This window comes from Capsicum annuum, chromosome 1 (genome assembly GCF_002878395.1).
Source record: "Capsicum annuum cultivar UCD-10X-F1 chromosome 1, UCD10Xv1.1, whole genome shotgun sequence".
Taxonomy (NCBI): domain Eukaryota; kingdom Viridiplantae; phylum Streptophyta; class Magnoliopsida; order Solanales; family Solanaceae; genus Capsicum; species Capsicum annuum.
In genome coordinates this window covers 4,551,461-4,574,528 of record NC_061111.1, presented here as the reverse complement: position 1 = coordinate 4,574,528, position 23,068 = coordinate 4,551,461, and the positions used below count along the sequence as shown (strand labels likewise).

Below are 23,068 nucleotides of genomic sequence, written 5' to 3'. Positions count from 1 at the left end.
TTATTATACAAAACCACACATTTTCATACAATCTAATATTTTAAATATTTTACACTCATGTTATATTAGTTTTTATTATACAAAACCATACATATTCATACAAACTATAATATTTTACATATACAAAGTATAATATTTTACATATTTTACACACATTGGCCGATATACCCATTATCTATCCCGTGACATCGTCGCCTTAGGGAGCCTGCAAAAAGGAAAGAAGAAGGGGTTATTGCATTATTTAGAAAGAATCAGATGAAATACCAAACCTCTTCCTAGTAGGGATAGGGGTGACTTCTCAATTGCTCAGCCTGACAACTTAGCCACTGATTTGCATATCAGCATGACTAGAACTTCCCTCACTATTAATGTTCTGCACCATAATTGATCCATCTTAAATCATCTTTTCAATTTCTTTTTTTAAATCTTGGCAATCTTCAATACTATGATCCCGAGCATCAGAATGATATGCACATCGTGCATTAGGATCAAAATTTTTTGAACGGAGATTAAAAGTGTGCCCAAAGAGAGGAGTGATCATGCCCCATTGTACTAATCTCTGAAATAAGCTGGCATACGACTCTCCAATTGGTGTTAAGCTATCCCTCGATTTCTGCCTCATTTCATTGTTTGCCTTGAATCCAAAATCGGGCCTAGAAGGGCTTTGGTAGGTTTGTGGAGTCGGAGGGTGACTCTGAGGAGTTGGTGCATGCCATTGTGAGTAAGGAAGGAGTTGAACATATGATTGTACGCAATATACTAGATATGGAGGTGGGGAAATGGAGTATAATGGATTTTGAGAAGGATTATAGAGAGTTTAGGTATGAACTTGGGCTTGGGACTGACGGCAACAACAACGTCGGCCTCTTGGTTGTGCCCGTTCTCCAACTATAACAACAACTGTATCTTTCCCATTCTTCTCTCCTCCAGTTTCCTTTAATTGGTTGCAATATTGTCCCAAATGTTTCATGAATTTCTTCTGTCCATCTTGCTCCTCGAATTTCGATATCTCAAGGCTTGGAGGAGGGTTAACACTTAAAGACATGTCCCTGTTTTTGTATGAAACATCTTCTTTACTCTCCTGTCCTAGGGAACTTTTCATAGAATTTTTTGTACCCTTCATTTTCCCAACCATTTTCTCTGGCTCTTCAGGCATGCTAGGCTTGTTGTCAAGAAATTTTGGCGGTCCAATTAACTTAAATGTAGTCTCAAGAGTATAACAATGATCTCCAAGAGTATTGAGCATGGGTCCAATAGCAGCATGGGGAAGCAAAACTGTTGGGCGGCAAACCAATGTGGATGTCTCAACAGAGGATTGAGTAACAAAATCACCGACGACATGTGGTGTTGTGAATGTAGTTGGCTTAAGCTAAGGTGATAGAGAAATAGTGGCAGAAGTATTGAGAATTTTTTGGCTTGGAATGAATTTTAAGGCATGTTGTGGTGCATCAACAACATTAGGACATGGAGCTTGCAATTGTGATGGAAAACTCAAGGTATTTGCGGGGTCAACGGTAGGGAATGGAGGAGGAGGCAACCCACTGACCCAAGCTCGATGCATTTTCATCATTTGTTGCCTTAATCTCAAAATATCTTGCTTTAAACTCTCATTTTCTAGACTCTTTATATGATCCATGAGGTCACTCTCTATATCCTGGTTGGACACAACAAACTCTTTCTTGGATTTGGTGTAATGTAAAGGAGCAGCCAGAATGCCACAAACCAACCACCTTAAATTAACTGAACAACAGATAACAAAGGCATTAGAATGCAATACTTTTTTCAAAACTCTTTTTCTGATTTCCTTTTGAAAAGACCACCGAACCCAAGAAGGGCGTCTACGAATCTCACTCCCGAGAGAGGAGAATCAGGTGTGCGTAGTTCGTAAAGTCTTGCCAAAATGGCCAATTAATTCTTTTTTCTTTTTTTTCTTTTTCAGAAACTTCAAAAATAACAAATTGTCAAAAGAGTTGACGAAAATCTTTTTGCATTTTTTAGGTTTAAGCTCCCTATACAAAACGAAACTTATGATTACCAAAGAAAAATCTTTTTGGGTTTTGAATTTTTGAATTTCATATGAAAAATGAAAATTGAAACTATAAAAGAAAAATCTTTTTTGCAGTTTTCTTTTAAAGAAGTATATGACATCTACTCTAACAAAGAGTAAAGAAAATCTTTTTGAAGTTTTTTAAATAAGATCCCCGAACCCATAATAGGCTGCCTACGTATCTCACTCCCAAAAGAGGAGAATCAGGGGTGTGTAGTTCGTCCAGATTGGACAATTAATGATTAACTGACAGACTGACCCTAACTTAAGAAACATAACCAAAGACAAATGAATAAAATCTTTTTGGGGTTTTTAATTAGACACTTCAACTAAAACTGTCACCAACAATTATGAAGGAAAATCATTTTGGCATTTTCGCTATATGAAATGTACAAAACTTCTACCATTTTTTTTCATTTTCTTTTATAAAAACTGTTAAATTTTTTTTGAAAATTTTGAATTATGAAAATTTGTTAAAGAAACAAAAGGAAATCTTTTTGATGTTTTTATTTTTGGACAAATGAGTGCAAAAGGTAAAAAAAACTTTTTGAAATTTTTTTAATTTTGGAAAACAAAAGCCATAGAGAAATCTAAAACCACGGAACTCTTTTTTTTGACTCATTTTTCTTTTTCTCTTTTTTTTTTCAACACTTTACTTCTAAAACTTGCTTTTTCCAAATTGGTCCGTCAAATGATAACGTTACCCTTAGAGATGCAACATTTAGCACGTAGGGATACTTTAGAGGTGAGTCTCCTACAAAGAGCCATGTGGGTCCCGTTAGGTCTTAATATGATGCAGATAATCATGTCCTAAAGGCTGACCTATGTTGGGTTTACTAACAAGGTTGCTCAGGGGCGCATATGGTCGATAGTGGCTGCGAGAGCTTTCTACCCACTCCATAACACCGATGGCTCCCCCTCCTAAAATAAGAGTGACTCAACTAGAGGCGTGTACAACACGTGTACTACGGACTTGTTGCAGAAAGAATGACTCGGGTTATGCACAAGATGCCAGATATAAAACGATAACACATAAGGAAAGACTGTAAACAAAGAGCGCGTAGACACTCAACAATGATAAAACAATAACACAAAACAAACAAACAAAATTTCTATACACCTATAGTGCCAAACTAAGCCGATATAACTCCAAAATAAGCTCAAATTATGAAAAAAAAATCCCCAACAGAGTTGCCAGAGCTGTCGCACCCCTTTTTCAACTCTAAAAAAGATTCATTTTAAGTTCGAAAAGGATTTTTATTATTAAGGTGACAAAAGATGAAACTTTTTTTGAAAAGGACTTTTAACAATCAAAACTCAGAGTCGCCACTTGACATAATCTAGTGTGTCAAGTCACCTTTGAAAGATCCTTTTTCAAAACTGTTTTTGACTCTTTAAACTGATCCACGAACAGAGATTTTGGCTAAGGAATTCTGTTGATCGAGGGGAAGGTGTTAGGCACCCCTCGATCCCGTGGTTCGACCACGGTCGCTTGGTGAAGTGTATCGGCTAATTTAACACTACAAATGTATAAACTACACAAAGCACATAGAACAATCATTCAAACCAACAAAAACAAAACAAATTCAAAATATAGTGTCCAGTCCCATTATACAGTCCAAAAATAGAAAAATGCGAAAATGTAAACCTACGCTAACCTACACTAATCCTAAACTATGCTCCAATGCTTTATTCGATGTCTTGGGCCTTCGTTACAAACCTCTTCTGCCAATATAATACGTTGGGGCGTTCCCCGGTGAATAAATACAATGTGTCTTGGGGCATTCCCCGGCTAAATGAATATATTTTCTGATTGCAAGAAAGACAAATCATACCACAAACATTCCAAAACACTAAAACCCATAAGTTCTAAATTTTTCTACCCAAGCCTACTATTTTCCTACGCAACTCAACCTATCAGGGCATTATTATATTCAACAATATCAATAAATCAAAACAAATTAATGCTTTTTTATCAATTTTTAATTTCTGACCCCTAAATAATTGATTTTACTTCTCGAATGAGATATCATTTCATCACACAATTCATGATCAATGGGTCCAACAACGAATCAGAATAAACAAATATTAACCAATCTAACACTAAAACATCACTAGCAATTCACATATCGAATCGCGTTCAACAATTACATAAGAATTAAGAGGAAGAGAAAAAAGAATTGGACCTCAATACCACTTTCAAAGAGTATTATTCTATTAAACAAAATGGAGTCCACACCAGAACCTCGAATCGAACTTTAGCAGGCGAATCTACCAACTCAAATTCCTAATCCGACCATTCGAACCCGAACAACTGATTGAACAACAAATAAGACTGGATGGATTTCAAAATTGATGGAAACTGACTGAAAATAGGGGACCGACGATGATGGCTACGATATTTTGGTGAAAACTCAATGGAATCGACGCTAAAATCAGTCGGTTGTGGGCCTTTCCATCGCTGCCAGATCCGGCGATGGTCCTTACCGCTGGAACGGTACAACAACGGTAGTAGGTAGGGCGTCCGACCACAGGTTTTGGGATTTTGGGAGTGGAGGTCATCGACGATTAATTGGGTTTTCAGTGAAGCAAATCGGTGTTCTCCGATGGTGAAATCGCCAATGAAATCGAGATTCTCCAATCATTTTCTCTCATCTTTTACCTTTTTTTCTCGATCTCTCTTGATCTCTCCATCTTTCCTTCTCTCACTGCTTGTTTTTATGTTTAGGTACGTGCGTATATGAGAACTCCAATTAGAGAATTATTGCTCTCTCCCTATTGTGCGTGAATTTTTATTTTTGTGTCAATTTGATTCAGAGATGGAGAGTATATGTATGTGTGGTTTTCGTCTCTAAGGATGAGTGTGAGCGTGTTTTTTTTGTGAGGTGAGTGTCTTTCCTGTATCAAAAAAAAAAATCCCTTTTGTGTATGTGTGTAGAAGAAAAGGAATATAGCTTGCATATATATGATGGGCCTGCGTAATTATGAGGTGTATAGTGTAAAATGTGTATTGGGGTATGAATATGGTGGGCCCCTCTGTTCTCATGTTGCTATGGTTGATTGAGAGTGTTTTCTTTTTTTCTATCCCTGGAAGTTTCCCCTTAGTGTATATATTAAAAGAGAGAAAAACAACGTCACTCTAGGAGGGGTTAGGGGTAGGGTAGGTGGGTAGGGGTATGGTAAGATAGGTGATGTGTTGTCAATTTTTAATAGGGAGGGTTGTTAATTTGTTATTGAGAGAATATTTTAGATTAAGTTGGTTAGGGATTTGTTAGTTTTTGTATTTTTACGGGAAGATAATTGCACGGTTGAGGGTACATGGTAAGGTGAGCTAAAAACAGATAAAATTAGACTTGGGAGGGACAAAATTATGTGTCTACAGCATGCCCCCTTTGAATGTAAACACGAAGTGTTTTCAGACAAGGAAGTAGACAGCGAGACAAAATTTTGCCCCAACCATTATTCAAGAAGAATGAAACAGAAAGAAACAGGGAAATCAAGTCTACACATAGGACAAACTACCTACCCAAGTTATAAGGGAATCAAGTGATAGGTACCTCCAAAGGAAGAAGAAGGACTATACCGAGTTGGAGAGTCGAGTGAGGTTCCATCGATATTTTGGTCCGCGGCTCTGTCATTACATCAAAAATAAAAATTACAAGTTAAAACATAAATGGAATTACAAAAGTCCTATCTATGCAGCTTTTTTTGGACTCCTGACTTAAGTTTCATCACCCTATTCTTCAGGCGGGCTCCTGATTTGCGATTTTCTCAACTTGTTTCTTGGATTTCAATTGCTCCATCTTGTTTCTTGACTTTCGACTTCTTCACCCTATTCATCAGACGGGCACCTGACTTACAATTTCCTCACTTTGTTCTCAGGGCGAGCTCCTAACTTTCAATTTCATCACCTTGTTCTTCAGGCGGGCTCCTAACTTGTAATTTATTCACCCTGTTCTTCAGGTGGGCTCCTGAAACCAAAATTAACTAGAACAAAAGTTATCCCGAACAAAGATTATGATAAAGAAGGATTTCATGTTTTGAAAGTATGGTCCCATTTTGGAGAAGGGTCCTGAACATTAAATAAATTTTCATTTTTCAAGAAGGTCCTGAACAGAAAGTAAAATCCCATTTTTCAGGAGGGTCCTGAACAGATAGTAAAATCCCATTTTTCAGGAGGGTCCTGAACAGAAAGTAAAATCCATTTTTCAGGAGGGTCTTGAACGTAAAGTAAAATCCCATTTTTCAGGAGGGTCCTGAACAGAAAGTAAAATCCCATTTTTCAGGAGGGCCCTGAACAGAAAGTAAAATCTAATTTTTCAGGAGGGTCCTGAACAGAAAGTAAAGTCCCATTTTCCAGGAGGGTCCTGAACAGAAAGTAAAGTCCCATTTTTCAGGAGGGTCCTAAACAGAACGTAAAATCTCATTTTTCAGGAGAGTCCTAAAAAGAAATTAAATTCCCATTTTCCAGGAGGGTCCTGAATAAAAAGTAAATTTCCATTTTCCAGAAGGGTCCTGAACTGAAAGTAAAATCTCATTTTCCAGGAGAGTCCTAGACAGAAAGTAAATTTCCATTTTCCAGGAGGGTCCTGAACAGAAAGTAAAGTCCCATTTTTCAGGAGGGTCCTGAACAGAAAGTAAAGTCTCATTTTTCAGGAAGGTCCTGAACAAAAAGTAAAGTCCCATTTTTCAGGAGGGTCCTAAACAGAAAGTAAAATCCCATTTTTCAGAAGGGTCCTGAACAGAAAGTAAAGTCCCATTTTCTAGGAGGGTCCTGAACAGAAAGTAAAGTCTCATTTTTCAGGAGGGTCCTGAACAGAAAGTAAAATCCCATTTTTTAGGAGGGTCCTGAACAGAAAGTAAAGTCTCATTTTTCAGGAGGGTCCTAAACAGAAAGTAAAGTCCTATTTTTAAGGAGGATCCTGAACAGAAAGTAAAGTCCCATTTTTCAGGAGGGTCCTGAATAGAAAGTAAATTCTTATGGATGTGCTTTTCCAATGGTAGCTTAATTAAGTGAAGCGAATTTGCCCCTGTTTCAACAAAGAAAATTTGTCAGTTAAAAACATAGTGGTGGCTTGCAGCACTTGGCTATCTCGACACCTGCTCTAGTGTCCATTTCCTTCATTTTGTTTTGGATTATTGGCACTTGCCCCTGTTTTATCACGTCATTAATCCAAACTCATATTATTAAGAGTGACTCTGAAATAAACACAATACTCTTCTTTTCCATGCTTCTCAGATAAACCCTTTAAACCCTGGTATTTTCATGAGTTCTCAGATTTGCCTGTTGACAAACTTTCTGCATGCCCTTTTTGTTGGCTCACAATCATGTCCCTTTCATGCGCTGGCCTTTCTGTCTATCTTTGTGCAATTGAAGAAGTTGCTAGCCAGTTTTGAAATCTTTTCTCACTTATTTTGACATGAACTTGACTCAAATACAAGAGAAAAATAACAACAATTTTTTTCTTTAGAAAATAAAAATACAACTAAAGAGGAAAAAAAAATGACAATAAATGTCCCCATTGAAAGAGATGAAAGAAAAGTTTATCTGAAAATGACAGTCAACTCTAATGATTATGACATACATATCGGATTAGACTGCCTGATCTTTTCATCCAAAACTTTCTAACAATTTTTATTGAGTGAATGACCTCAAAATTGAGTTGCTTCCTTAGGTCAATTGCATTCGGAGACCTCATTCGGCTAGTGACACCTTGAAGGGTTTTCGCCAACAAGCCTCTCTCATTTTCTTTCTCTCAGCTCACCATTGCCTTATGGTATCCGTGAGGTTTTTTCACCAATGAGATTCTCTAATTTTTATTTCTCTCAACTCACACTCATCTTACGGTGCCCGTGAGAGTTTTCACCGATAAGACTCTCTCATTTTTATTTGTCTTAACTCACCATCGTCTTACAGTGTCCATGAGGGTTTTCATCGATAAGACTCTTTCATTTTTATTTCTCTCCTAATTCCTTACACTGAGGAAGACAAGTAGTTCCCAAAATACGTTATCACATCCATTGCATGGTTAGCCTTAACATTCTCAAAGATTGATCTGAAGGTCTTTCTTTGGTTGTGGCTTTTAGATTAGGTTAGAAAGAAAGGATGGCATAGGGCCCAAACTACACTTGAAGTGGGGTGAGACTTACAACTTTTGGAATCAACTCAAACAATGAGGATTAACTCATGCCCCAGTTTCTTTTGACTGGGCAATTCTAAATAATTTATTTGGTTGGACCGAATCCAGAATAGGGCAGCCTACGTAGCTCACCCCCAAAATAGGAGAATCAAGTCACGCGTAGTTCTGGCAGCTTATACTTTCGCTTGATTCAAATCTCTTTTCTCTTTTATTGACTCTTTTTCTCTTTGAAACTTTTGTGACTCTATTTTTCTTGACACTTTCTCTTTACTTTATTTTTGGACATATGTTCTTCTTCTTTTTCTTCTCTTTCTTTTTTTTTTTTTTTAAATTTTTTTGACTCTATTGTTTTGCTTGACACTTTTCTTTTGAGCTTTGCTGACTCTATCTTGATTCCAAAGGAGGGGTATGAAAGAAAATAACACTAAGACTCAAATGGGGTAAACAAAGAATGACACAATATTTGGATTGCTGAATGAAATTCCTTCGTCATATCAATCCTTGAAGATACTAGTACATAGCATGCAATGTGAAAGTGAAAGATGAAGATCATTTGTGACACTTTTTATAGTACTAACTTTAACTAATCTTATGCGACGCTACTTCTTTAGCAAACTCTATCTTTGTTGTACATTCCTCATATCGAATGACGCATGCTTTCGTGGAGCTGGTTTTCTGTTCTTTTTGATGTAGGATCACACAATCCACTACTTGACTAAATTGAGCTATCTCTTTCAATTGATGACTAAGTTATTCATGTGATTCTCAAAATAATTGCCTTAATTTTCAGAAAAGACTTCAACTTGTCATCAAATGTCTCAGCACTCTACCTATTTTCTCAAACGTTTTTCTAACTTTAACCCTCTGATTCAAAGTTCATGCTTAAAATGGATTTTAAGATCCAGCTGAAAATTCCCCAGGCATGTCATAACACTAGAATCAACATAAAATATGATGTGTAACGATACAAACCACATATTTAAAACACAAATGGAAAGGGACACTTCATTTAGTTGAAATAAAAGAGAAAAGGGTTTGAACATAAACGACAAAGAGACAAAATAAGATGGATCCCGAACTACAATCCTGAAATAATTTAGAAAATAGAAAACAAAACAAAACAAACTACCAAACCTCTTCCTAGTAGGGATAGGGGTGACTTCTCAATTGCTCAACCTGACAACTTAAACACTGATTTGCATATCAGCATGACTAGAGCTTCCCTCACAGTCAATGTTCTACACCATAATTGATCCATCTTAAATCATCTTTTCAATTTCTCTTTTCAAATCTCGGCAATCTTCAATACTATGATCCCGAGCATCAGAATGATATGCACATCGTGCATTAGGATCAAAATTTCTTAAACGAAGATTAAGAGTGTGCCCAAGGAGAGGAGTGATCATGCCCCATTATACTAATCTCTGAAATAAGCTAGCATACGACTTTCCAATTGGTGTAAAGCTATCCCTCAATTTCTGCCTCATTTCATTATTTGGCTTGAATCCAAAATCGAGCCTAGAAAGGATTTGGTAGGTTTGTGGAGTCGGAGGGTGACTCTGAAGAGTTGGTGCACGCCATTGTGAGTAAGAAAAGAGTTGAACATATGGTTGTGCACAATATACTAGATATGGAGGTGGGGAAATGGAGTATAATGGATTTTGAGAGGGATTATAGAGAGTTTGGGTATGAACTTGAGCTTGAGACTGACGGCAACGACAACGTCGTCTTCTTGGTTGTGCCTGTTCTCCAACTATAACAACATTTGTATCTTTCCCATTCTTCTCTCCTCCAGTTTCCTTTAATTGGTTGCAATATTGTCCCAAATATTTCATGAATTCCTTCTGTCTATCTTGCTCCTCGAATTTTGATATCTCAAGGCTTGGAGGAGGGTTAACACTTGAAGATATGCCCCTGTTTTTGTATGAAACATCTTCTTTACTCCCTAGTCCTAGGGAACTTTTCATAGCATTTTTTGTACCCTTCATTTTACCAACCATTTTCTCTGGCTCTTCAGGCATGCTAGGCTTCTTGTCAAGAAATTTTGGCGGTCCAATTTAACTTAAATGTAGTCTCAAGAGTATAACAATGATCTCCAAGAGTATTGAGCATGGGTCCAATAGCAGCATGGGAAAGCAAAACTGTTGGGCGGCAAGCTAATATGGATGTCTCAGCAGAGGATTGAGTAACAAAATCATAAACGACATGTGGTGTTGTGAATGTAGTTGGCTTAAGCTGAGGTGCTAGAGAAATAATGGCGGAAGTATTTAGATTTTTTTGGCTTGGAATGAATTTTAAGGCATGTTGTGGTGCATCAACAATATTAGGACATGGAGCTTGCAATTGTGATGGAAAACTCAAGGTATTTGCGGGGTCAACGGTAGGGAATGGAGGAGGAGGCAACCCACTGACCCAAGCTCGATGCATTTCCATCATTTGTTGCCTTAATCTCAAAATATTTTGCTTTAAACTCTCATTTTCTAGACTCTTTATTTGATCCATGAGGTCACTCTCTATATCCTGGTTGGACACAACAAACTCTTCCTTAGATTTGGTGTGATGTAGAGGACCAGCTAGAATGCCACAAACCAACCATCTTAAACTAACTGAACAACATATAACAAAGACATTAGAATGCAATACTTTTTTCAAAACTCTTTTTCTAATTTCCTTTTGAAAAGACCACCGAACCCAAGAAGGGCCCCTACGAATCTCACCCCCGAGAGAGGAGAATTAGGTGTACGTAGTTCGTAAAGTCTTGCCAAAATGGCCAATTAATTCTTTTTCCTTTTTTTTCTTTTTCAAAAACTTCAAAAATAACAAATTGTCAAAAGAATTGACGAAAATCTTTTTGCATTTTTTAGGTTTAAGCTCCCTATACAAAACAAAACCTATGATTACTAAACAAAAATCTTTTTGGGTTTTGAATTTTTGAATTTCATATGAAAAATGAAAATTGAAACTATTAAAGAAAAATCTTTTTTGTTGTTTTCTTTTAAAGAAGAATATGACATCTACTCTAACAAAGAGTGAAGAAAATCTTTTTGAAGTTTTTTAAATAAGATCCCCGAACCCACAATAGGCTGCCTACGTATGTCACTCCCGAAAGAGAAGAATCAGGGGTGCGTAGTTGTCCAGATTGAACAATTAATGATTAACTGACAGACTGACCCTAACTTAAGAGACACAACCAAAGACAAATGAATAAAATCTTTTTGGGGTTTTTAATTAGACACTTCAACTAAAACTGTCACCAACAATTATGAAGGAAAATCTTTTTGGCATTTTCGCTATATGAAATGTACAAAACTTCTACCATTTTTTTTCATTTTCTTTTATAAAAACTCTTAAATTTTTTTTTGAAATTTTTGAATTATGAAAATTTGCTAAAGAAACAAAGGAAATTTTTTTTGATGTTTTTCTTTTTGGACAAACGAGTGTGAAAGGTAAAAAAATCTTTTTGATTTTTTTTTTAATTTTGGAAAACAAAAGCCATAGAGAACTCTAAAACTACGAAACTATTTTTTTTTGAATCATTTTTCTTTTTCTCTTTTTTTTCAACACTTTACTTCTAACACCTGCTTTCCCCAAATTGGTTTGTCAAATGACCACGTTACCCTCAGAGATGCAACATTTAGCACGTAGGGATGCTTTAGAGGTGAGTCTCCTACAAAGGACCATGTGGGTCCCGCTAGGTCTTAATAGGATGCAGATAATCATGTCCTAAAGGCTGACCTACGCTGGGTTTACTAACAAGGCTGTTCAGGGGCGCGTATGGTCGATAGTGGCTGCGAGAGCTTTCCACCCACTCCATAACACTGAAGGCTCCCCCTCCTAAAATAAGGGTGACTCAACTAGAGGTCGTGTACAACACGTGTACTACGGACTTGTTGCAGAAAGAATGACTCGGGTTATGCACATGATGCCAGATATAAAGCGGTAACACATAAGAAAAGACTGTAAACAAAGAGCGCGTAGACACTCAACAATGATAAAACAATAACACAAAACAAACAAACAAAATTTCTATACACCTATAGTTCCAAACTAAGCTGATATAACTCCAAAATAAGCTCAAATTCTGAAGAAAAAAAAAAAGTCCCCAGCAGAGTCACCAGAGTTGTCACACCCCTTTTTCAACACCAAAAAGATTTATTTTAAGTTCAAAAAGGATTTTTATTACTAAGGTTACCAAAGATAAGACTTTTTTTGAAAAGGACTTTTAACAATCAAAACTCAGAGTCGCCACTTGACATAATCCAGTGTGCCAAGTCACCTTTGAAAGATCATTTTTTAAAACTGTTTTTGACTCTTTAAACTGATCCGCGAATAGAGATTCTGGCCAAGGAATTCTGTTGATCGAAGAAAAGGTGTTAGGCACCCCTCGATCCAGTGGTTCGACCACAGTCGCTTGGTGAAGTGTATCGGCTAATTTAACACTACGAGTGTATAAACCACACAAAGTACATAGAATAATCAATCAAACCAACAAAATTAAAATAAATCCAAAATATAGTGTCCAGTCCCATTATACAGTCCAAAAATAGAAAAATGCGAAAATATAAACCTACTCTAACCTACACTAATCCTAAACTATGCTCCAATGCTTTACCCGATGCCTCGAGCCTTCTTTAGGAATGTCTTTTGCCAACATAATACGTCGGGGCATTCTCCGGTGAATAAATACAATGTGTCTTGGGGCATTCCCCGGTTAAATGAATATATTTTCTGATTGCAAGAAAGACAAACCATTCCACAAACATTCCAAAATACTAAAACCCATAAGTTCTAAATTTGCCTACCCAAGCCTACTATTTTCCTACGCAACTCAATCTATCGGGGCATTATTATATACAACAATATCAATAAATCCAAACAAATTAATGCTTTTTTATCAATTTTTAATTTCCAACCCCTAAATAACTGGTTTTACTTCTCGAATGAGATATCGTTACATCATACAATTCATGAGTAATGGGTCCAACAACGAATCAGAATAAACAAATATTAACCAATCCAACACTTAAACATCACCAACAATTCACATATCGAATCACGTTCAATAATCACATAAGAATTAAGACGAAGAGGAAAAAGAATTGGACCTCAATGCCGCTTTCAAAGAGTATTATTCTATTAAAAGAAATGGATTCCGCACCGAAACCTCGAATCGAACTTCAGCAGGCGAATCCACCAACTCAAATTCCTAATCCGACCATTCGAACCCGAACAACTGATTGAACAATAAATAAGACTAGATGGATTTCAAAATTGATGGAAACTGACTGGAAACAGGGGCCTGACGATGATGGCTACGATATTTCGGTGAAAACTCAATGGAATCGACGCTAAAATCAGCCAGCTGTGGTCTTTGCCGTCGTTGCTAGATTCGGCGATGGTCCTTACAGCTGAAACGGTACAACGACGGCAGTAGGTAGGGCGTCCGACCATTGGTTTGGGATTTTGGGAGTGGAGGTCATCGACGGTTAATTGGGTTTTCAGCAAAGAGGATCAGTGTTCTCCGATGGTGAAATCGCCAACGAAATCTAGCTTCTCCGATCGTTTTCTCTCGTGTTTTACCTCTCTTTCTCGATCTCTCTTGATCTCTCCATCTTTCCCTCTCTCACTATTTTTTTTTTGTTTAGGTGCGTGCATATATGAGAACTCCAATTAGTGAATTATTGCTCTCTCCCTACTGTGTGTGAATTTCTGTTTTTGTGTCAATCCGATTCAAAGATAGAGAGTATATGTATGTGTGTTTTTCGTCTCTAAGGATGAGTGTGCGCGTATTATTGTTGTGAGATGAGTGTTTTTCCTATATCAATGAAAAAAAATCCCTTTTGTGTATGTGTGTAGAAGAAAAGGAATATAGCTTATATATATGGTGGGCCCAATTGTGAGGTGTATAAGTGTAAAATGTATATTAGGGTATGAATATGGTGGGCCCCTCTATTCTCATGTTGCTATGGTTAATTGAGAGTATTTTCTTTTGTCCCATCCCTGGAAGCTGCCCTTTAGTGTATATATTAAAAGAGAGAAAAACAACGTCGCTCTAGGAGGGGTTAGGGGTAGGGTAGGTGGGTAGGGGTATGGTAAGGTGGGTGATGTGTTGTCAATTTTTAATAGGGAGGGTTGTTAATTTTTTATTGAGAGAATATTTTAGATTAAGTTGGTTGGGGATTTGTTATTTTTTGTATTTTTGCGGGAAGATAATTGCACGGTTGAGGGCACATGGTAAGGTTAGCTAAAAACGGATAAAATTGAACTTGGGAGGGACAAAATTAGGTGTCTACAACTATTGATTTGACTTTTTAAGTTTAATTTTAAAGATCATATAACTAAATATGTATAGTGTATTTGAGCCAAAATTAATCATATAATTTTATTTTTTTTTAGATTTAATAGTCATAAAATTTAAATTATTGTGTTATGGTGCAATAACATCAATAAATAACACAAATATCTAAATGATAAAATAATTACAATAGTATTAAAATGAAGACGGAGGAGAGTGTATTTGTTTGTGTATATATAATGAGTTAATTTTAAAAATTAGTTATTATATAACATATAGTTTGAGTATAGTAAAATAATTAATGCAAAAAATATATAATTTCTAAAAATAACAAATTCAATAAATTTATGGGAGTCAATAATCGCCACAATTTATACTAAATTGTGACCATTTTGTAACTGTCCTTATAAAATCGCTTCAAAAAATATTTATATTGTGGGAGTTTCAACAAAATGCCGCAAAATGAATTATTAGTGGAGTTTCTTAAAAATTTCATAAACAAACCTCCACAAATTGAGCATTTTTTGTGGTAAATTAAAATTTAAATTATTTTAAAGTTATAAAAATTTGATCTTATGTGCGTTCCACGTGTATCTTATGCATCATACGTGCATCTTGTGCGCTACACGTGCATCTTGTGCGCTACATGTGCATCAAGCAATTATATTCTTGGGCTTATTCTTGGCTATTTTCATTTGTTCTGAACTTAATATCTTATGTACTACACGTGCGATATGTTTTATTAGTTTTTATTATACAAAACCACACATTTTCATTCAAACTAATATTTTAAATATTTTACACACATGTTTTATTAGTTTTTATTTTACAAAACCACCCATATTCAGACAAACTATAATATTTTACATATTTTACACACATTGACCGGTATACCCATTATCCATCCCGTGATATCGTCGCCTTAGGAAGCCTGCAAAAAGGAAAAAAGAAGGGGTTATTGCATTATTTAGAAAGAACCAGATGAAATTAGTTGTAGTAAATAATTACTAACCGATAATTCGATGTCAAGATCCGGGTTGGCCCCATGATGTCTCCAGCCATATCTTTGTATTAGTTTATACATAAGATGTGAGAAAATAGCTGCTACACTGATTAGTAGCGTTATTGATTGGGGAGTTTTAAGGCTAAAATAGTCACCCAAGCTGGTTGAAATAGTATTTTCAATCAACAATAGAATGATGAAAATTTATTTTTAAAGAAAAAAAAAATGCACATCAGAAAAAAAAAGAAAAAGAGACACGTTAAATTAAAATCTAAAATAATAATAACAATAATTATAATACCATATACCTTAATCTGTAGTTTATATACCTCATCCATTTTCCAACGTAAGTCTTTTTAAAAAAGATCAAAAAAAGTGTCAGAGAGAAGTATAGGAGTAAAATCGTTTATTATAGAATGAATGTGAATAACTAGTAGAGCATTCCTTTTATACTGAAAAAGAGTTGGTGGTAAGAAGAATAATAAATCAAAATGGGAATCTTTTAGATAATTGCCTTCCTTTTATACTTATAAAATGTAAAATGATATGTGAACAATTTAGATAATTCTCTGACTTTAATACTGATAAAACCATTCTTATCCACTTCTAATCCTAATTACCTTAACAATTAAATGGTAACTACTTTAACTGAAAATACAAAGGTGCATGGGAATAGTTGGGAAAGTAGAGAAAAAGGTGGAATCCTTTTTGTGCATGTTTTTTTACTATCCAAGATTTCAAAGTTATAATAGATTTTCACGTGCATCTTATGCGTCATAGGTGCATCTTGTATGCTATATGTGCATCAAACAGTTATATTTTTGGCTATTTTCATTTGTACTGAACTAATTGAGATTAATAAGTCACTTTACATTTTTAATTGAACATTCACTATCATCAATTTGATACCGGATATGATGAAAAAAGATTGCAATTGTCAACTAAAAAACTTTTGTAAATGTCCAAAAGTATGAAATCTATGTTCAGACTGTTGCAATAATGATAATTTCTAATCTTGATGTAGCTTCCTCTTATAGGCTTCTAATTGTTTTGTCTTCGTTGCAATTTATGGGACTAGTGGGAGATTAATCTTTCTTAACCTAGCGTTCTTTTTCTTTGATGATAAAGTGACGATGAAAAATTATTTTAGGAGGACACAATGTACATATATAGGGTACTTAAATACTTTAATTTATTGTTTAAATTTTTATAATATATATACAAGTATTTATGAATTATAAATTGAGAGAAACATAAATACTGACATTGATAATTTCTTCAAAATTAGGATAAAAAAGTGTATATATACACCTTTATACACAGTTATACATCACATACATTATTATATATCACTTTTCTATCTTTATTCTTATACATTGTATAATGAATACATAAGGTAGAGTAAATATAAGTTACTCAATATAATGTATAACAATGTACAAAAGGTGTATATACACCTCCTAATACATTTATACGTTTTATAGTAATTGAAATGTCGAATCCAACTACCAAAATCAACAAGTCGATTTATTGTGTGCACACGTAACTGAAAAATATCCTTGCAAAATTTCGTCAGTTCTGATAAAATCTATGTTCAGATAGTTACTTTGAATTTACTTAGAAATGGACAATCAATATTTATTTGAATAAAGTCTTTTCTATTAATTGTGATTCAGAAGATATATATTAATTTAATATCTTGAATAGTAGACAATTCAATATTTTCTTCACCTATATATATATAATGTCTTCTTTATAGTAGCAAAGATCTCGTACACTTAGTAAATCAAATTATTGTCTAGATCTTTCATGTTGTTTTAGTTGGTTCAATTTTTCGAAAAGGCCTTACACTAGCTAGCTTACAAATAAATAAATAAATTCAGAATGCATCAAAGAATTGTTCAACATGTTTTATTGGTCCTATGTTTTCTTCTGAGGTATAATGGGGTACAAGGAGATAAAAACCTATCCAGTTTTGAAGACATGAAGTTAGAGAAACAATTAAAACTTCTGAACAAGCCAGCAATCAAAACAATTAAGGTATTTGTATTTGAGAGATTATTTTATATTTAAAAGGTACATATTGAATAGGAAGATGTAGAATTATTATAACTTGGTTAATTACTTCTTAATGATGTTTTTTTTGTTCACAGACTAGTTATGGAGATATATACGATTGCATAGATTTTTACAAGCAACCTGCATTTGATCATCCATTGTTGAAGGACCATAATTTTTATCCTAAAGTATATTTTTACCCTCATTAAACTTTAATTTTTATTTTATTTTAAAAAGATATGATACAATTAACTTACAATTAAATATTTAATTGAATAGATGAAAGCTAATTTATTAAGGATAAATCAAAATTCAAGTGCCTCAACCTCTAGTAAGTCATTGACACTACGGTCAAAAGACGGAGGATGCCCTTCTGAAACTGTTCCTATTAAGAGAATTACAAAGGATGATCTTATAAGACATAGACGCATGCCACCACCAGAAAGTGTCACATTCGACACTCTTGACACCGTAAGATAATTCATGAATAATTTAATCAAGCTTAGTTTTCAATCATCGTATACATATATTGATGTCCACCTAATGCAGAACAACAATAATAGTGAACAAAAAGGAAGATACATATCTTCACAAGGATATAAGGTACAATTTTATTCCCTAATTAATTTTTTCAAAATTTTAATTTCTTTTCTGAGTCACTAGAAAATATTTGTTTATTAAATTCAGGTAGCAATAGCTCAGACTCCAAGTAATCCATTTATTAGATTTGGGGGAGCCGGGATGATAGCTAGTATATACAATCCTCATGTTAAAGATCAACAGCATAGTGCTTGTCGACTAAAAATTGAAACTGGATCAGATATCATACAAGTTGGTTGGAGAGTAAGTTTAACATTTTTTTTTTCGATCATAATTTGGTTATTTCATATATGGAAGAAGGTATCGTAAGGATTACATACATAATAAAAATTATACGATTATCATGATATCTATATAACTATTTTGTACTTTAGGTGGATCCAGTATTATATGGGGATACCAAAACAAGACTATTCATACATTTTCAGGTAAACTTATCGTATGTATATTTTGTAAGGATTTCCACTATGACTTCTTGAAAACTAGAACTACATGCCTTATAGTTCATTTTACTTTCCTCAACTTACAAGGGTTCTTGTATTTGATATTATTCTTCTATTTCTAGGCAGGTGAAATTCATTGCTTTAATACACTATGTCCTGGCTTTATACTAGTAAATAGTGAAATACCTGTTGATGTATCATACGATGGTCATATTTCACAACGTGGAGGGAAAATATGGGAGGACACAATGTACATCGAACGGGTACATCTTATATTTCTCTTCTTTTTTATTATTTATAATTTCACTCTGGTTGGTACAAGGATTACAATATTGGAAGATACATAAATATAGACATTAATACCTTTTTTTTGGTCAAATAAGGATATAGTCAATGGAAATTGGTGGCTTTTAATGGAAGATGACTATAGACAAATTGGCTTTTGGCCGCAACAGATCTTCACTGACCTAGCAGGTTTTGCTACAACGGTTAGTTGGGGAGGAGTGACATATAGTCCACAAAATGTAGCTGAACCTCCAATGGGCTCAAGCTTTTTTCCTGTTCGAAACTCACGTTATGATGCTTATTGTAAGAAAATTGCAACATTAAACGTGAGAGGACAAACAATTGCAGTACATAAAACAATCACACATGTCGACAACCCTAATATGTACAAGGTTATATTTAAGCCTCTACGGTTTCGTTCAAAGTCTTCCTTCTTTGTTCTGTATGGAGGACCTGGTGAGAGTGCACAAGTCTAAGTCTTGTAATTACTATCAATGACAAGTTCTTACGAGTCAACTAAATGATAAAAGATTGATATACACAATGTGTCTTTTTTTAGGGTATCATTTAGATTTTGATCGTATTTAAAAAAAGTTATGCAAATATAACCCTTGAGAAATAATCTTTCATAAAAATATAGGATTCGAGCCTAGTATTTACTCATATATCCCACGACATTACTAACAAAACATTAATTATTGTTTAACGTTTGAAATAATTTACAAAATTTTAGATTGTGATCTGACATCTCCTCATTAGATTCAATTTTGTTCAAAAGAAATCTTTAGACCATGATTTAAAAGATGGCCTGAATTCAACTTAGTTCCTGGCTGTACTGAGTTTTGTTCTATGTGCACTTTGCCGGCAACAAAGTTGGTCAAATGGTTGTTTTGTGTATTACGTGATAATTTATTTTTATTTTAGTTACTGTAATAATTTTTTTACTAAAATAGGTTGTAAGTTTAAGATAATTTGACCTTTTAATTTCTATTAGATAGATTAGTTTATTGAAATATTTTAGTTTGAATTTTGAATAATGTAGTTTAAGCTACCACAAGTTAGCAATTTAAACCCCTATTATGCTTGTAGACACCTAATTTTGTCCCTCCCAAAGTCCCAGGTTACACATTTTTATCCCTGTCTTACCACGTGCCCTCACCCGTATGATTATATCCCATAAAAATACAAAAATAACAAACCCACTAACAAACCTAATCCCCAATTATTCTTTTGTAACAAAAGTAACCACTCCTATCAATTTTGGACAACACATCACTACCCCATGCCCCCATACCCTAGCCCACCTACCCTACCCCAATACCCACCCTCACAGCCTATATACACGCACACAATTGATACACACAGGGGGGGCATTTTTCTAATCAAGATTTCTCTTTCCTTCTTCAGAGGATACACCACAGGAATAGATTTTTTTTTTCATCTTCTTCTTCATCACAATACGCACTCGCACCATTTTTTCTTCCTCGCAACACACACAGCTACACGAAAAACAAGCACACACAACCACCTAACCAAATACACTTACCACTCTCTCACCGTCGCACACATGTACAGTGGAGTTCAAGAAGAGATGAAGACGAATAGCGAGTAGGGTGATGATAGAGGGAGAAACAGAGAGAGGAGGGAGTGAATCGATAGAGAAAAGAAAAGAATTGAGAGTAAATAGTGAGAAATAGAGATCGATTTGAGAGGGCTTGGGCGAAGAAACAGTAAGAATCGGTCAAATCCCATCGGAGAAGGCTACCCATCGCCGAAATCTAAATCATTTTCGTCGTCTCTTGACACCGTCGGAGCTCACCGGATCTCCGGCACCGAGAAAATAGTAACTTCGATTGAATCAGTTTTGAAAACCTGTCGGAAAATGCCTGAAATCGGCGGCTGATCCTTAGAAACTGCCGTATTTCGTGGGAACTATTTCGGGGTTTGCTCGGTTATCTTTTGGGAGGGGGTTTGATCGAGTTGGGGGATCACTATTTTTGCATCTTCACAGAATACACTACAACCTACAAAAATCCCACTGGAAATTCACACATGTACTCACCATCCCAGCGAATCGGAGAGTTTGAAAGGAAAAATGGCGTGAGTGAGAACTGAGAGAGGTAGAGGGAGAGATTGCGTGAGAAAAAATAGGGAGAGAATAGTGAGAGGGTCGACGGTGATCGGATATTGAGAAAGGGTGATGGAATCAGTGAAAATCTGGCTGGTTTGGAGTTTTTTCGGTGAATTTCTCACTGGAATAAGCTCTACATCGTAGAATCGATTCGCCACAGTCCCAAAATTCCCCTAAAACTTCTTCGTCTCTGATTTCTCCGGCGAAATTTAGCCGGAGAGATCCATTTTAGTGATTACGTGTTCTGCTGGAGCTCCGGCGTCACCAAAATCGATGACCAGTAGCACCAGTTCATACCTCCATTCAAGTTTTTCGTTCGTTCGTTTGATTTGTTGATCGAGATTTGCGAGTTTAGTTCAGGATTAAGGTTGTTGGTCGAGTTTGGGTCCGATTCGAGGTTCTTTGGCACGTGGATTCATCTTCTTGCTCTTGATCGGCTGATATTTGGAATAAAATCATCATTGAGGTCCATTTCTTCTACCGATCTTTACTTTATCTTGGCTGTTTTTTTTATGTTGTGAGTTTGGATAATTTATTGGTTGTGTGTTTGGTTTGAATCTTCGTTTTTGTGTTGTGTTTGATGTTGGTTTCAATTATGAGATGTGACTGGAAAATCAAAGCATGTGTTAATTTTTGTTTGGAAAAGAATTTTGGGTGGGAATAAAAAGTTGTTAAAAAGTTGAATGCAGTTAAATTTTGGACCGTTGTCGTTTTATTTAATTCGGATTAAGCATGAATTTGATAGAATCATTTTAACTCAAAAGCTTGATAGGAAATATAGGTCGGGTAGGCGAATTTAGGGATTGTGGATTGATGGAATATTCGATTTGTGTGATTGAATGGTTCTTGGCTATATTGCTTAGGGATCACTTGTATCATTTGGCTGGGGAATGCCCCGAAGTATCTGTATATATTTATTCACGGGGGAATGCCCCGAGGTGTCATGTACCCGGAGGATATTCGTGGTGAAGGCCCGAGACGGCGGGTAGAGCATCAGTTTAGGATTAGCGTAGGTTTACTTTCAGTCTCTTTTTATTTCGGGTTGTAATAATTGGACTGGACTTTACATTTTGGATTGTTTTGTTTTGTTTGATTATTTTGCGTGATTTTGTGTGGTTTATACATTTCGTAATGCCAAAATAATTGATACACTCTACCAAGCGACCGTAGTTGAACCACGGGATCGAGGGGTGCCTAACACCTTCCCCTCGGTCAACAGAATTCCTTAGCCGGAGTCTCTGTTCGCAAGCTAGTTTAAGAGTCAAATGGTTTCAAAAAGGATTTTCCAAAGGTGACTTGGCAACCCGGATCATGCCAAGTGGTGACTCTGAGTAAAAAATGTAAATAATCCTTTTTCGAAATAAATTTTCATTTCTTGTCACTTAAATAATAAAACCCTTTCGACCCTTAAAACATTAAATCTTTTGTGGAGTACGTAAAAAAGGGGGTGTGACAGCTGTGGCGACTCTGCTGGGGACCTATGACAAGTTTTCAGAATTTGAGCTATTTTTGGAGTCGTATCGGCTTTGTTTGGCATTACGAGTGTATAAGATTGTTTGTGATTTTGTTTGGGTTATTGTTTGCACTTTTGTGTTTTTTGTGCTCTTTGTTTATAGTATTTATCTTATGTGTTACCGCTTTATATCTGGCATCATGAGTCCACCCCCCGACCTTCTTTCTGCAGCAAGTACGTAGTACACGTGTTGTACACAACCTCTTGTTAAGTCACCCTTATTTTAGGGGAGGAGCCGTCGGTGTTATAGAGTAGGTGGAAAGCAAAGCAGTCACTATCGACCATACGCTCCCCCGAACAGCCTTGTTAGTGAACCACAACGTAGGTCAGCCTTTAGGTCATGCTTATGTGTATCATACGGAGAACTAGCGGGACCCACTTGGCCCTTTGTAGGATACTCCCCTTTAAAGCATCCTTACGTGCTAACTATTGCATTTTTAAAGGTAACGTGGTCATTTGACGGACTAAAAAAAAATTGTTAGGAGTAAGGTGCGTAGGCAAAAACGAAAAAGAAAAAAAAATAGAAAAAGTGAGTCGAAAAGAATGAAAAAAA

At 35.5% G+C, this 23,068-nt stretch overlaps 1 protein-coding gene across 1 annotated transcript; it reads left to right on the top strand.

Annotated features, from left to right (window-relative positions):
• The first annotated feature begins 17,278 nt into the window (after positions 1-17,278).
• LOC107852296 lies at positions 17,279-19,359 on the top strand. Its single transcript, XM_016697361.2, has 8 exons — positions 17,279-17,525; positions 17,639-17,731; positions 17,823-18,014; positions 18,093-18,146; positions 18,231-18,386; positions 18,518-18,571; positions 18,709-18,849; positions 18,970-19,359. The coding sequence occupies exons 1-8, from the start codon at positions 17,370-17,372 to the stop codon at positions 19,345-19,347; spliced, it is 1,224 nt and encodes a 407-aa protein (XP_016552847.1). The 5' UTR covers positions 17,279-17,369; the 3' UTR covers positions 19,348-19,359.
• The last annotated feature ends 3,709 nt before the right edge of the window (positions 19,360-23,068 follow it).